The sequence below is a fragment of the Dipteris shenzhenensis genome, chromosome 23 (assembly GCF_047967505.1).
Source record: "Dipteris shenzhenensis isolate YYH24624 ecotype China chromosome 23, Dip_SZ_1.0, whole genome shotgun sequence".
Taxonomy (NCBI): Eukaryota; Viridiplantae; Streptophyta; class Polypodiopsida; order Gleicheniales; family Dipteridaceae; genus Dipteris; species Dipteris shenzhenensis.
Window position 1 is genome coordinate 51805249 of NC_141618.1, and position 13041 is coordinate 51818289.

The following is a 13041-nucleotide window of genomic DNA, read 5'->3' on the forward strand; positions in this document are numbered from 1 at the left end:
AAAGAGAACGTTACAGACATCTTTACCAAACCACTCGGTAAAGAGCTTTTCAAGAAACGCCAACAAGCTCTTGGTTTGATGCAGAGGAAGGACATTCCCATTAAAGGCTTGTTATGGAATGTAATGTTCAATCCTTCTTCGATTCCCCAGAATCATCATCTTGATGGAAGGGCTACTTCATGATGTTGATCTTGAAGGAAGGTGTTGAGGGATCACACTCAACATCATGTGATCATATGTGAATAGCACTAACACATATAGAGTGCTATAAAGGAAAGGGTTATATGCCCTAACCTAACCCTAAATGGGTTTATTTATATTCTACATTTTCAACTAAATCTATTGTATAGTTAGTCATTTATGGTGTGCTCTCTAGCTGTGCCCTCTCTCCTCATCTCCACTCTTCTTCTCTCCCCTTTTCATATTTTGTGAATGTAATGTTCAATCCTTCTTCGATTCCCAGAATCATCATCTTGAGGGAAGGCCTACTTCATGATGTTGATCTTGAGGGAAGGTGTTGAGAGACCATGCTCAACATCATGTGATTACATGTGCATAGCACTAACACATATCAAGTGCTATAAAGGCAAGGCAATGGGTTTGTATATATTCTACATTTTCAACTAAATCTAGTGTACAGTTAGTCATTTGTGGTGTGCTCTCTAGCTGTGCCCTCTCTCCTCATCTCCCCTCTTCTCCTCTCCCCTCTTCATAGTTTGTCACACCACACCTCTTCCCTCAACAAGAACACACACACACACACACACACACACACACATTCACATTTCATTACTCCCTTACCAACTGCCACAACTCTTCCCAAGTTCCCAGCAACAAAACACACTTTTCGACTGGTTGCTCGATGGGGAAGATGCTCTATGGATTATTTCTCGGTGGATAGGTACCCCTGATGAGTTTTATTGGGGGCATTAATTAGATGAGGGGCAAAAGAGAGAAAGCGTAGAAGCGAATTAAGGTAAGCGTAGGAGCAAATTTTGGAGAGTTCGTAAGTTTTGGAGAATTCTGCAGCCACCGAGGGTGAGTATAAGAGGGGGAGGGGCTTCTTCTCACTTCGTCTCCCTCTCCCGGTTCTCATCTATTCTCTCTCTACTAGCTGCCTCCCTTCCTCTCTCTCTCTTTCTCTCTCTCTCTCTCATGGGTGCCTGCCTTCCTTTGAGTCCCTTTCTCTCTCTCCCGGCTACCTACCTTCCTCTCTCTCTCTCTCTCTCTCTCAACGTATGAATAATTAACCGCCTCTCAACTTATGATTAATCGACCCTTTCAAATTAAGAAGCAATCGACCCTCCCTTCCACCCGAATCTGTCACGTAGTCGAGCACCTGAGCGTCCATGAATTTTGTTATGAAAAGTAGCCGTTCTTTGCAAGTGATTCGGAGTCGATTAGAGTTGTTTGTGTTGAGCTATGATTTTGTAAAGTCAAGGAAGCAAATAGGGCTCCCCAGTTAGTAAAAACCACCCATTAATTAATTAGTTATTGTAGAGCGGGAGCGCGATGGCCTATTAAGCTAAGCTCTGTGCACCCAAAAAATTAAGCATTAAGTCATTAATCGAGAGAGTTGTTCGAGAAGCTTCTAGGGGAGTGAGAGAGACCCAAGGCAAGGAGAGGGAGACTGAGGGAGAGGTGAGGGTTGAGAGGGAGGAAGAGGAGGGCTGGGCGGAGGGAGGGGAGAGAGGGAGGAGGAAGAGGGGAGGGTTGAGTGGAGGGAAAGGGAAAGGGAAAGGGAGGGCTGAGAGGAGGGTAGAGGCGGAGAGGGGAGGGCTTGAGCGGAGGCAGCAGAGGGGGAGCAGAGAGAGAGAGACAGAGAGAGAGAGAGGGAGCGCAAACACGAGCACTAATTAAGGAATAGGAGGTTAATTAATGAAAATCTAAACTTAGGTTAATCCGCAAATTATTAATAGGGACACAAATTCAATTTGGGGCCCTAATTAAGTAATTGAGGCATAGGAGGCACTTTCATTAATAGGATTTTGTGTCGATGATGTGGCTAAACATGAAACAGTCAAGGCCAACCCAAAAAAGAAGAAAAAAAGAAAGATAGCGTGTACCATACGCATCCCTATATACTTTGGCTACCCTAATTTCCTTAGGTTGTGAGGCGGCGCGCCGTCTCTCTTTCTCTCCAAGCTTCTTCTTCCTCCTGCTTTCTTAGCTCGATCTCAGGATTTCTAGCTTTCAGTAACCTTATCGACAGATTGCCTCCCTCTTAGAGCTCGGCTGTCATCCCTAACCAGCGAAAATGGTGAGTTTTCCCTTTACATCCTGTCTTCCGTGGTTCTTCTGCCCTTTGGTTGCTTTGAAATCTCATACCTTCTCCGATCTGCTCGTCCCCGCAGGTGAAGTTTACTACCGAAGAGCTCCGCAGGATCATGGACAAGAAACATAACATCCGCAACATGTCCGTCATAGCCCACGTCGATCACGGTGCGTCTTTTCTCGTTATTCGTTTTTTCGTTTTCCAAGTCGTTTTCCTCAAGCGGATCTGCTTTCAGGACCTGAAATAAGCGCTGGATTCCGACTAACGTGGTTGCAACTCTTTCTAGGCAAATCCACCCTGACAGACTCTTTGGTGGCCGCGGCCGGCATTATTGCTCAAGAGGTTGCAGGGGATGTTCGCCTTACAGATACTCGGGCAGACGAAGCTGAACGAGGCATTACTATAAAGTCCACCGGTATCTCTTTGTATTATGAGATGTCGGATGCCTCCTTGAAGGCTTTCACGGGCGAGAGGGATGGGAACGACTATTTGATTAATCTTATTGATTCTCCTGGACATGTGGATTTTTCCTCCGAGGTCACTGCTGCACTGCGTATCACAGACGGTGCCTTAGTTGTGGTTGATTGTGTTGAAGGAGTGTGCGTACAAACGGAAACTGTTCTCCGCCAGGCCCTTGGAGAGAGGATCAGGCCTGTACTTACCGTAAACAAGATGGATCGTTGTTTCCTTGAGCTTCAGGTGGAAGGGGAAGAGGCCTATCAGACTTTCCAAAAGGTGATTGAGAATGCAAACGTCATCATGGCTACGTACGAAGATCCACTTCTGGGTGACGTGCAAGTCTATCCTGAGAAGGGGACGGTTGCATTTTCTGCAGGGTTGCACGGATGGGCCTTCACACTCACCAACTTTGCTAAGATGTACGCTGCTAAGTTTGGTGTTTCTGAGTCTAAGATGATGGAGAGGCTGTGGGGCGAGAACTATTTTGATCCTGCCACGAAGAAGTGGACTACTAAGAATACTGGCTCACCCACCTGCCAGCGTGGCTTTGTGCAATTTATCTACAATCCTATCAAGCAAATCATCAACACTTGCATGAATGATCAGAAGGATAAGCTGTGGCCCATGCTCCAGAAACTTGGCGCCTCTTTGAAAGGTGATGAGAAAGAATTGAGGGGTAAAGCTCTGATGAAGCGTGTCATGCAGACCTGGCTCCCAGCCAGTGATGCCTTGCTGGAGATGATGGTGTTTCACCTTCCGTCTCCTGCAAGGGCTCAAAGGTACCGTGTTGAAAACTTGTATGAAGGACCATTGGACGACCAGTATGCCAATGCCATCAGAAATTGTGACCCAGATGGACCCCTCATGCTTTATGTTTCTAAGATGATCCCAGCTCCAGATAAAGGCCGTTTCTTTGCCTTTGGACGCGTCTTTGCTGGCCGTGTTTCAACTGGACTCAAGGTTAGGATCATGGGACCTAACTATGTGCCTGGCCAAAAGAAAGATCTCTACACAAAGAGTGTTCAGAGGACTGTCATCTGGATGGGCAGAAGACAGGAGTCTGTTGAGGATGTGCCCTGTGGGAACACAGTAGCCATGGTTGGTCTCGATCAGTACATCACCAAAAATGCCACGCTCACAAATGAAAAGGAAGTGGATGCCCATCCCATTAGGGCCATGAAGTTTTCAGTTTCACCTGTTGTACGTGTTGCTGTACAATGCAAGACCGCATCTGACCTTCCCAAACTAGTGGAGGGCCTGAAACGATTAGCCAAGTCAGATCCTATGGTTGTCTGTACCATTGAAGAGTCTGGGGAGCATATTATTGCAGGTGCTGGTGAACTACACTTGGAGATTTGCCTGAAAGACTTGCAGGATGATTTTATGGGTGGTGCCGAAATTGTTGTCTCTGATCCTGTTGTGTCATTTAGGGAAACTGTCCTTGAGAAGTCTATCCGTACTGTTATGAGCAAGTCACCAAACAAGCACAACCGCCTTTATTTTGAGGCAAGGCCTTTGGAGGAAGGGCTTGCTGAGGCCATTGATGAAGGACGTATTGGTCCTCGAGATGATCCCAAGGCTCGCAGTAAGATTCTTTCGGAGGAGTTTGGTTGGGACAAAGACTTGGCGAAGAAGATCTGGTGTTTTGGCCCAGAAACTACAGGACCAAACATGGTGGTGGACATGTGTAAGGGAGTGCAGTATCTGAATGAAATTAAGGACTCTGTGGTTGCTGCCTTCCAGTGGGCTACAAAGGAAGGGGCTCTTGCAGAAGAAAACATGAGAGGCATAGCTTTTGAAGTCTGTGATGTGGTCCTGCATGCTGATGCAATTCACAGGGGCGGTGGGCAGGTCATTCCAACGGCACGTAGAGTGATGTATGCTTCTCAGCTTACTGCAAAGCCTAGGCTGCTGGAGCCTGTTTACCTTGTGGAGATTCAAGCTCCTGAGCAAGCTTTGGGTGGCATTTATGGAGTATTGAATCAGAAGCGAGGGCATGTGTTTGAAGAAGTCCAGAGGCCTGGTACCCCTCTTTATAATATTAAGGCTTATCTTCCTGTCATTGAGTCATTTGGTTTTTCAGGTACTCTGCGAGCTGCTACTTCCGGACAGGCCTTCCCCCAATGTGTGTTTGACCATTGGGAGATGATGAACAGTGATCCCTTGGACCCTTCTTCACAGGCTGCACAGCTTGTAACTGAAATCCGCAAGAGGAAGGGGCTGAAGGACCAGATCACACCTCTCTCTGAATACGAGGACAAGCTGTAAAGTCAGCATTGCGGCAGGCTTAAATTTTCCTAGTTTGAAGAGATGAGTGTTTAGGTTCATCCGTGAACAGAAGTGGAGCTCTTTGATTATAAAAGACTACATATTGTATTTCTTTGCTTGCATTTTGGCAGGCTTAAGTTTTCCAAGTTGGAAGAGATGATTGTCTAGGTCTATCCGTAAACAGAGGTGGAGCTCTCTGATTATAAAAGACTACATGTTGTATTTCTTAATCCATTGCGCTTAAATCTGTGCTTTCTTTATGTGACTTTTTTTGTATGATTTGGGCAGACATTATATGGGGTATCTGGTTTTTACTGATTAGGAGGATGGAGCAATAAACTTCTATATGTTAATCAGTAATGACGTTACTTTTTTTTTGGGGTGGAAAGTGTCAAAAATTTATATTAAGAGAGAAAAAAAAGGAAGAAATACATAAAGAAGCTGCCTTCAGTGTTGGAAATATCATAGCCAAAGTGTGTGTGTGAGATGTGTAGTACAAGGAGATCTAGTACTAGTGTGTGTCATGTGAGTGCCACGTGGCACTATGGGACTCATGCACTTGGTGCTAGTATGCGAGTGCGTAGCCTATTTAAGACTTGTACTTCACTTGTCTCATTTAGTGATGATACGAATGAAAGAGTTTTTCATGGTTTCTACATGAGTATCATTTTTAAAAAAAAATCTCTAGCCCCTCCCCCCCCCCCCTCTCTCTCTCTCTCTCTCTCTCTCTCACCATATTTCTAACATGGTATTAGAGCAGGTCAGCCTTGCCCTAATCAGTGCCCCCTTTCAACTCTCCTACCCGGCTAGGGTTTCTGCACAGCTGCCTCCCTCTCCATAGCTTACTGCCTCCATAACTGCCTTCAATAGTGTCATTCTTGAGCTGTTTCGATTGCTCTAGGCACCTATTATCTGTTGGTTGGTACCTTGTTTGTACAAGCGCCTGCACGGGAATTGTTTTCCCACATAGTAAACCAAGATGCAGTTGCTCATGCTTGAAGGAGTTTGGGATGATGTTGAGGATGACAAAGTTGAGTTACTTGATTAGCAACAATGCAAGCTTTGGAAGCGGTAGAATGCAAAAGGCCATTGCCCTCATTGGTCTTTGCTCGGTCAACTCTTTCGTCCATCATGTGGACTTCCAAGTCAACAGTTGAGATTGGGGATCACCTTAAGACATTGTTTGGTAATAAAATCGCCTACTCCAAAGTCTTTTTGAATCTCAAGATCTATGATATGAAAATGGAAGGGAGTGATTGTGAAGTTTCAATCTCTTGTTCAACAACTTGAGTTTTTAAAAGTTCACCTGACGATGAATATAAGATGGTTGTCCTTATGAAAAGTATGCATAGGATCTCACTTTGAGTGAACTCTTGAAGTTCTATGCCTTGCCATTACCAGATATGGTGGCACTACTTATGGAGAAGGACCGTTGTTATAAGGAAGCCACTCTTGCCTCTCTTGGTGATCAAGCATTTGCTTCCACAAGTAAATGGAAGACCAGCAAGAATATTGTTCCTGAGGAGATACATGCAGCCACAGTTGAGGCTCAGAGCCTCTCTCTTGAGGACCTCTATGATATAGATTGGGCTTTCTAGGTCCCATATGCTATGTGTTTTTGTGTTGAGTCAATAAAGGTTCGCAGCCTTGAGTTGTCCCTCTAAATTGAATGTATTTGGAGTCAATAGAGGTTGTCCCCAAAAAATGAATGTATTGTCTTTTATTTTTGTGTGATGATATTGACCACCTAGTTTAGAGTAAGGGGGGTTGACGAGTGATGGTTTGCCCTTGCCGGTCACAAGCTCGCTGAGAAGTCACTAGGTGTTGGATAGTTGGACTTGCTCTTTGCAGTATTGTGGTGGAGGGGGAATCGGTCTACTCTTTGCGTGTTGGGTCTCACACTCTGCTTTCTAAATGGGGGTGTTGGAGATATCATAGCCAAAGAGTGTGTGAGATGTGATGTGTAGTACTGTGAGATCTGATACTAGTTTATGTGTGAGTGCCACGTGTCGCTAAGGGACTTATCCCGTATGCACTTGGTGCTAGTGTGTGTGTATAGCCTATATAAGGCTCGTACTTCACTTGTCTCATGTAGTGTTGATGATGAATTAATGAATGACAGCCTTTAATGGTTTCTACATTTGTGTATAATTTCTTCACTCCTTAGCCTCTCTCTCTCTCTCTCTCTCTCTCTCTCTCTCTCTCTCCCCATCCTTCCTCTTCTTCCAATTATTGAAGGCGTGTTATGATTTCTTTCAAGGGAGTTCTTCCTGGCATCCTTCTTCATAGTGTAAATCTTCAACGAATGCATATATAAGGCGATTTCTTCCAAAGGTGTTCTTCCCTTCATAGTGCAAAACCTTCAAAGGATTGCTTACACCAGGCAAAAACAATCAAATGATGCCCAAGGTCATGTAGTACGGTAAAAGAAATCCAAGGCCAAATGTACCTACTGTCTCCACCAAAAGATGATGGCGGTATTGAGACTTCATACTCTTCTTAGCTTTCTACTTCTTTGAAGATCGGATGGGAGCTATGGATGCAAATCTAAAAGAAGAAATGATATATGCCCTTGAACAAAACACTTGCCTAATGCGTGTCCCCAATCCTAAGAACTAAATAGCTCGAGTTACGTTAACTATATAACTCACATACTAGATCTTTCTAAAGGATCAACAACATACCAAATACTATTGGGAACACCATGGCTAAGAGAGGCATCAATACTCCATGATTGGGACACAAATAAGATCACCATCTAGAATGGAGAAACTACGGTCAAAGTAAATCTAGGAATAGGAGAAGTAAGCCCACTATACCTAGGAACATTGATGGCCACATCTCTTCCACTATAGCTTCCAGCCACCATAGCTCATGTACCCAGTGATTCCATTAACGTTTTCATGTTTGCATTAATAATTCTTTCACAAACATCATTTTTGGTCCAAAATATCTTGTGAATAACATCAAGATGTTGGTAGCCCCAAAAAAACCTATAAATCGAACAAATATTATGCTAATAATTTCAATATTCTCAACGGTAATAATAGGAATATTTGTAAAGATAAGCTAGATACAAGCGAGCTTTTGAACTACTACTAGTATAAATACCATTGATAAATGATTATATCGGTGATACTATATCATTATCGATTGTAACATTTCTTAGTTTCTCGCGAATTTCCTACTTACAAAAGGTTTGCGAGAGTTGCAAGCGCTCTTCATTCATAAAACATTGCGGTCCATAGCTCCTGCATCTAGCATGTTGGGGTAAGGTGGACCAAAATTGAATCATGAGAGGATGAAAGTGAGGGAGAGAGTGTGCATTGTGATTGTCGCAATGGTTGACAACTCTAATTTTTGGGTAAGGGTTTACCACAACTTTGTACAAGCCAATGAATGCAATGTAGAATATGGGAGGAGAGCGAGGTGATGAGATTTCCAAGAGCTTATTTTTGTCTTGGTAAGGTTCATGAAGTTACTTGGAGATGAAGCCAATCTTGTATCTCCTAGAGAATTGAATTAGTTAAAGATTTGACCTATGTTCACAATACCTGAAAAGATTCTAGACAATAGACATTGACAACTCAAAAACAAGATTATTAGAGTGTTATACTAAGTGGAAATTCAACTTGGAAGAGAGTTGTTAACGTGAAGAAAAGCTTCTCTTGGCTTTATTTTTTGGAACTTAAATGTGTAAAGGAAGGAAGCATGTTATATTCTTAGTGAACCCAAGTTAGCTAGGAACTCACTTACGGGTCAAGGGAGACCTTAGTGGGTGGAGTCATTGGGTTAAAATGGATATCAAAGTGTTTGTATGGAAGGAGGACTAGTATGAAATAGAGCTGGGGCTTAGTAAGATTAGGCTATGCATGCTTAGTGGCTAGTAGGCTAGTTTGCTTGCTAAGTGGCCCCTTTGCAAGTGTATGAGGGTTGGGGTTTGGACAACACACCTCATCCTATATCTTAACCGTGGCCAACTATGAGGGGCACACTGCATCTTCAACCATTGTTTTCCTTGCTGCCCTCCCCCATGCACTCACATGGCCAACTATGAGGGGCATGTTGCTCGTGGCCTATGTTGATAAGCAAAGGTTTTCTTCGTTGAGGGGGATCAAATGCGGTCGGCTGATCATGTGGGCTAGTGCCTCAACTGCTTGAGCTACCAGTGCTTCGCAATGGCATACCTACTTGCACCTATGTTTATGATCATAAGTCCCAGCTCATGATCAATGAACGATTGTGTGCTATTTGATGATTATGGAAAATTAATGAAATTAATACTCTTGTGGATGTTTACAAATAGCCAAAGGTTGCCCAAGTACAACCCAACATGTGGGCGCCCAAAAAGAGTCGTGAATGGGTGCACCCCATTACGCCCATCGTGGGTTTTTAAAAATTGAGTGTCCACTTAACCAACTATAGTTTTGTAATTTGTGGGAGCCTCAACACACACACATGTGATTGGTAGATTGAAGGGTGCCCATCGTTGGGCAACCAAGCTTGGCTGACCACGAAAGGGGGCACGACGTGGAGTCCGAGTGGAAGGTTTGGTCATGAGCGGTGTGAGTAAGAATAAGTTCAAAACGCCCGGATTCAGCTGCAAAGCGATGGGCCCCTCTTAGTGTGTAAAGAGCCTGAGAATCAAGCACAGATTGCTTTATGATGATTCTCACAAATTGCCTTATGAGATAGTATGTAGTTCCTAGTATAGAGATCATGAAGCACGGTTTGATCAAGCAGACTTTGGATCCAAAGGCTATGAAGATATCCCTCCCTTACCTTCGGTTACGTGAGCTATGAAGACATGCCTCCCTTACCTTCGGGAGATTTGGTTCTGTGGAATAGGATGATAGCAGCATATGTCAAAAATGGGCGTTGCAGGGAGGCTGTTGAAAGCCATTGGAAAATGCGTCGAGCTGGTATTGAACCCGACAAGATCACATTTCTCAGTCTTCTCAAGGCTTGTGCTCACACAATGGATTTGGCAGCGGGCGAATTCGTTCACGCTCGCATTGCTGAGATGGGTCTTGAGTCAGAAATTGCTGTGGGCAATGCTTTGATACACATGTATGGCAAATGCGGGAGTGTACATGACGCACTTGGGCTGTTTAGAAATATGTCCAAACAAGACGTTATATCCTGGACAACCATGATTGCAACGTATAAACAGCATGGTCAAAACGAGGAAGCACTGCTTCTTTTTGAAAGGATGTGTCACGCAGGCCTACAACCCGATAAGATTACCTTTATCACGATCCTCAATTCATGCGACAATCCCGCAGTTCTATCGGAGGGAAAATCCATCCATGCTTTCATCATTAACCGCCAAATTGACTCGGATGTGATCGTGGGAAATTGCCTCATCAGTATGTATAGTCTATGTGGAAGGTTGGATGATGCTCAAAGGGTGTTTGACTTGATGACTACTCGGAACGTAGTCTCGTGGAATACTATGATTGCAGCATTCAACCAACAGGGGCAAGCCGACGAGGCATTCGAAACATTTCTAAACATGCGACGAGATGGTATACAGGCAGATAACGTAACCTTTGTAAATGTTCTCCGAGGATGTCTTGGTCCCCCTGACCTGGCAGCGGGTAAGATGATTCATGCTGACATTATTAAAAGTGGACTCGAATCACATGTTGTCGTGGGGACAGCCCTTGTAAATATGTATGGTAAGTGTGGAAGTCTGGAGGATGCAGGGACCGTTTTTGTTAAGATGACTCAGCGGAATGTGATCACGTGGACTGCAATGATCTCAGTGTACGCTATGCATTGTCTTTCCCAAAAAGCCCTCCAATTGTTTCGTGAAATGCAGAAAGAAGGCATGAAGCCGGACAGAATCACCTTTGTTGGGATCCTTGAAGCTTGTGTCTGCTCTGCAGCCCTGGCAGCAGGTAAGGTGATCCATGGCCATATAATTGACTTGGGACTCGAGACAGATGTAGTTGTGGGAACTGCCCTTATCAGCATGTATGGAAAATGTGGTACAGTGGAGGATGCCAAGGCAGTGTTCATCAAAATGACCAAACGAAACATCATTACTTGGACTGCCATGATTGCAGTGTACGCTCAGCATGGATGTGGAAAGGATGCTTTTCAGCACTTTCGACAACTGCAGGAGGAAGGCTTGAAGCCAAACAGGGTTACTTTTCTTAGTACCCTTGATGCATGTGCCAGCCCAGCAGCTCTAGCAGAGGGTAAGTGGATCCATTCTCTCATATCTGAGAATGGAATGGAGTCAGAAATTGCAATGGGGAATGCCCTTGTAAATATGTATAGCAAATGTGGAAGTCTGGAAGATGCACATCAAATGTTTGCTATGATGGATCAACGAAATGTTGTCTCATGGACTGCAATATTCTCTGCATATGCTCAGCATGGACGAGCTAAAGAGGCCTTCCAACTCTTTCAACAAATGCATCAGGAAGGTGTGAAGCCAGACAATATAACTTTCATCAGCATCCTTGATGTTTGTGGCAAGTTTGCTGCAGTAGAGCTGGGGAAAGTGGCCCATGCCCACATCATTGAGAGTGGAGTTGAGTCAGATGGTTGTGTTGGCAGTGCCTTGGTGAATATGTATAACAAATGTGGGAGTCTTCACGATGCACATTATATGTTTAATAAAATGCCTGAACGGGGTTTGGTTTTATGGAGTGCAATGGTAGCAGCTTATGCTCAGCATGGGCTAGGCAAGCAAGCTGTTCAACTCTTTCAACGATTGGAACAGGAGGTAAGGCCGGATGAGATCACACTTGTTAGTGTTCTTTCCGCTTGCAGTCATGCTGGCTTGATAGATGAAGGCCTTGCATATTTTGATTCTATGAGTAAAGAACATGGCATCACTCCAGCATTAGAGCATTACATGTGCATGGTTGACCTCCATGGGCGGGTGGGTCTGCTGGATAAAGCAGAGGAATTCATTAGCAGGATGCCATTTAAACCTACCACAGTGATGTGGATGGCCTTTCTTGGTGCTTGCAGAATTCATAATGATATAGACCATGGCAAACGTGCTGTAGAACATTTGCTTGAGTTGGATCCCTCCAATGCTGCAGCATATGTGGTGCTATCAAACATATATGCTGCAGCTGGCAAGTGGGATGATGCAGAGAAGATGAGAATAGTATTTATAGAGGGGGGTGTGAAGGAAGTGCCAGGCTTCAGCTCAATTGAGGTGAATGACCAAGTACCTACATTTGTATTAAGAACTCAAATAGATCAAATGTATGCTGAGTTGGATTAGGTAGGTGGAGGCAGCTACCTGACATTAATTTAGTCCTGCATGATGTATAGTGACTGCGTTCATGCCTGGGCCTGAAAAAGCTCATCACTTGCATCATTTTAAAGGTGGAACATGCTCATGTGGAGACCTGGACCTTTTAAAAATATGTCAAGTTGTTCAGTGGCTTCTCAATAGAAAAATGGTTCGACATAGCCTGGAAAAGCACTCTTGGGTTGGATCCCTCCTAGCTGCACCATATTTGGTACTATCAAACATACATGCTACAGCTGGCAAGTGGCGATGATGCAGAGAAGCGTGAGAATAGCACCATAGAGGGGTGTGTCAAGAAAGTGCCAGGCTGCAGCTCAATTGAGGTGAATGACCGAGTAGTACATTTTATTAAAAGACCACAAATGGATCAAATATATGCTGATTGGGTAGGCAGAGGAAGCTGCTCAATTAGCAGTTCTACGGGACTCTGCTTCACATCATCAAGAACTCTGTGGAGGATGTAAAGACTGCCCCCCATGCTGCCCAGTTCATCTCCAATGTTGTTGGGCCTGAGAAATGCTCATCTCTTCCATCATTTTAAAGAGGGAGCATGCTCACATAGAGACTATTGTTGACAAATTCATTAGGAAAGTGCCAGCTGGACCTTTCATAAAGGTGTCAAGTTCTTTAGTTGCTTCTCATAGAAAAATGGTTTGACAAGAGCCCAGAAGAAGCAACCTTAGCCCTCCAAATGCAAGCAACCAACCACCTCCAAATGCAAGCAACCCCACAAATTTTTTAGCCCCTGCATGCAGGC

At 44.3% G+C, this 13041-nt stretch overlaps 1 protein-coding gene and 1 pseudogene across 3 annotated transcripts; both read left to right on the top strand.

Moving 5' to 3' along the window:
* The first annotated feature begins 2082 nt into the window (after positions 1-2082).
* Positions 2083-5262, top strand: LOC147887521 (elongation factor 2-like). 3 transcript variants are annotated; one of them, XM_087394715.1, is made up of 4 exons: positions 2083-2195; positions 2226-2260; positions 2355-2442; positions 2562-5262. In XM_087394715.1, the coding sequence occupies exons 2-4, from the start codon at positions 2258-2260 to the stop codon at positions 5000-5002; spliced, it is 2532 nt and encodes an 843-aa protein (XP_087250841.1). In that variant the 5' UTR covers positions 2083-2195; positions 2226-2257; the 3' UTR covers positions 5003-5262. The 3 variants fall into 3 exon arrangements, with proteins under 3 accessions (XP_087250841.1, XP_087250842.1, XP_087250840.1); XM_087394716.1 differs by having other exon boundaries at positions 2103-2260; positions 2562-5034; positions 5159-5262; XM_087394714.1 differs by having other exon boundaries at positions 2103-2260.
* A 4547-nt stretch (positions 5263-9809) lies between these two features.
* On the top strand, positions 9810-12254 carry LOC147887522 (pentatricopeptide repeat-containing protein At4g13650 pseudogene; annotated as a pseudogene).
* The last annotated feature ends 787 nt before the right edge of the window (positions 12255-13041 follow it).

Coding starts and splice junctions, on each gene's coding strand:
- LOC147887521 (XM_087394715.1), top strand. Junction 2,443..2,561: donor CATAGCCCACGTCGATCACG/GTGCGTCTTTTC, acceptor AACTCTTTCTAG/GCAAATCCACCCTGACAGAC.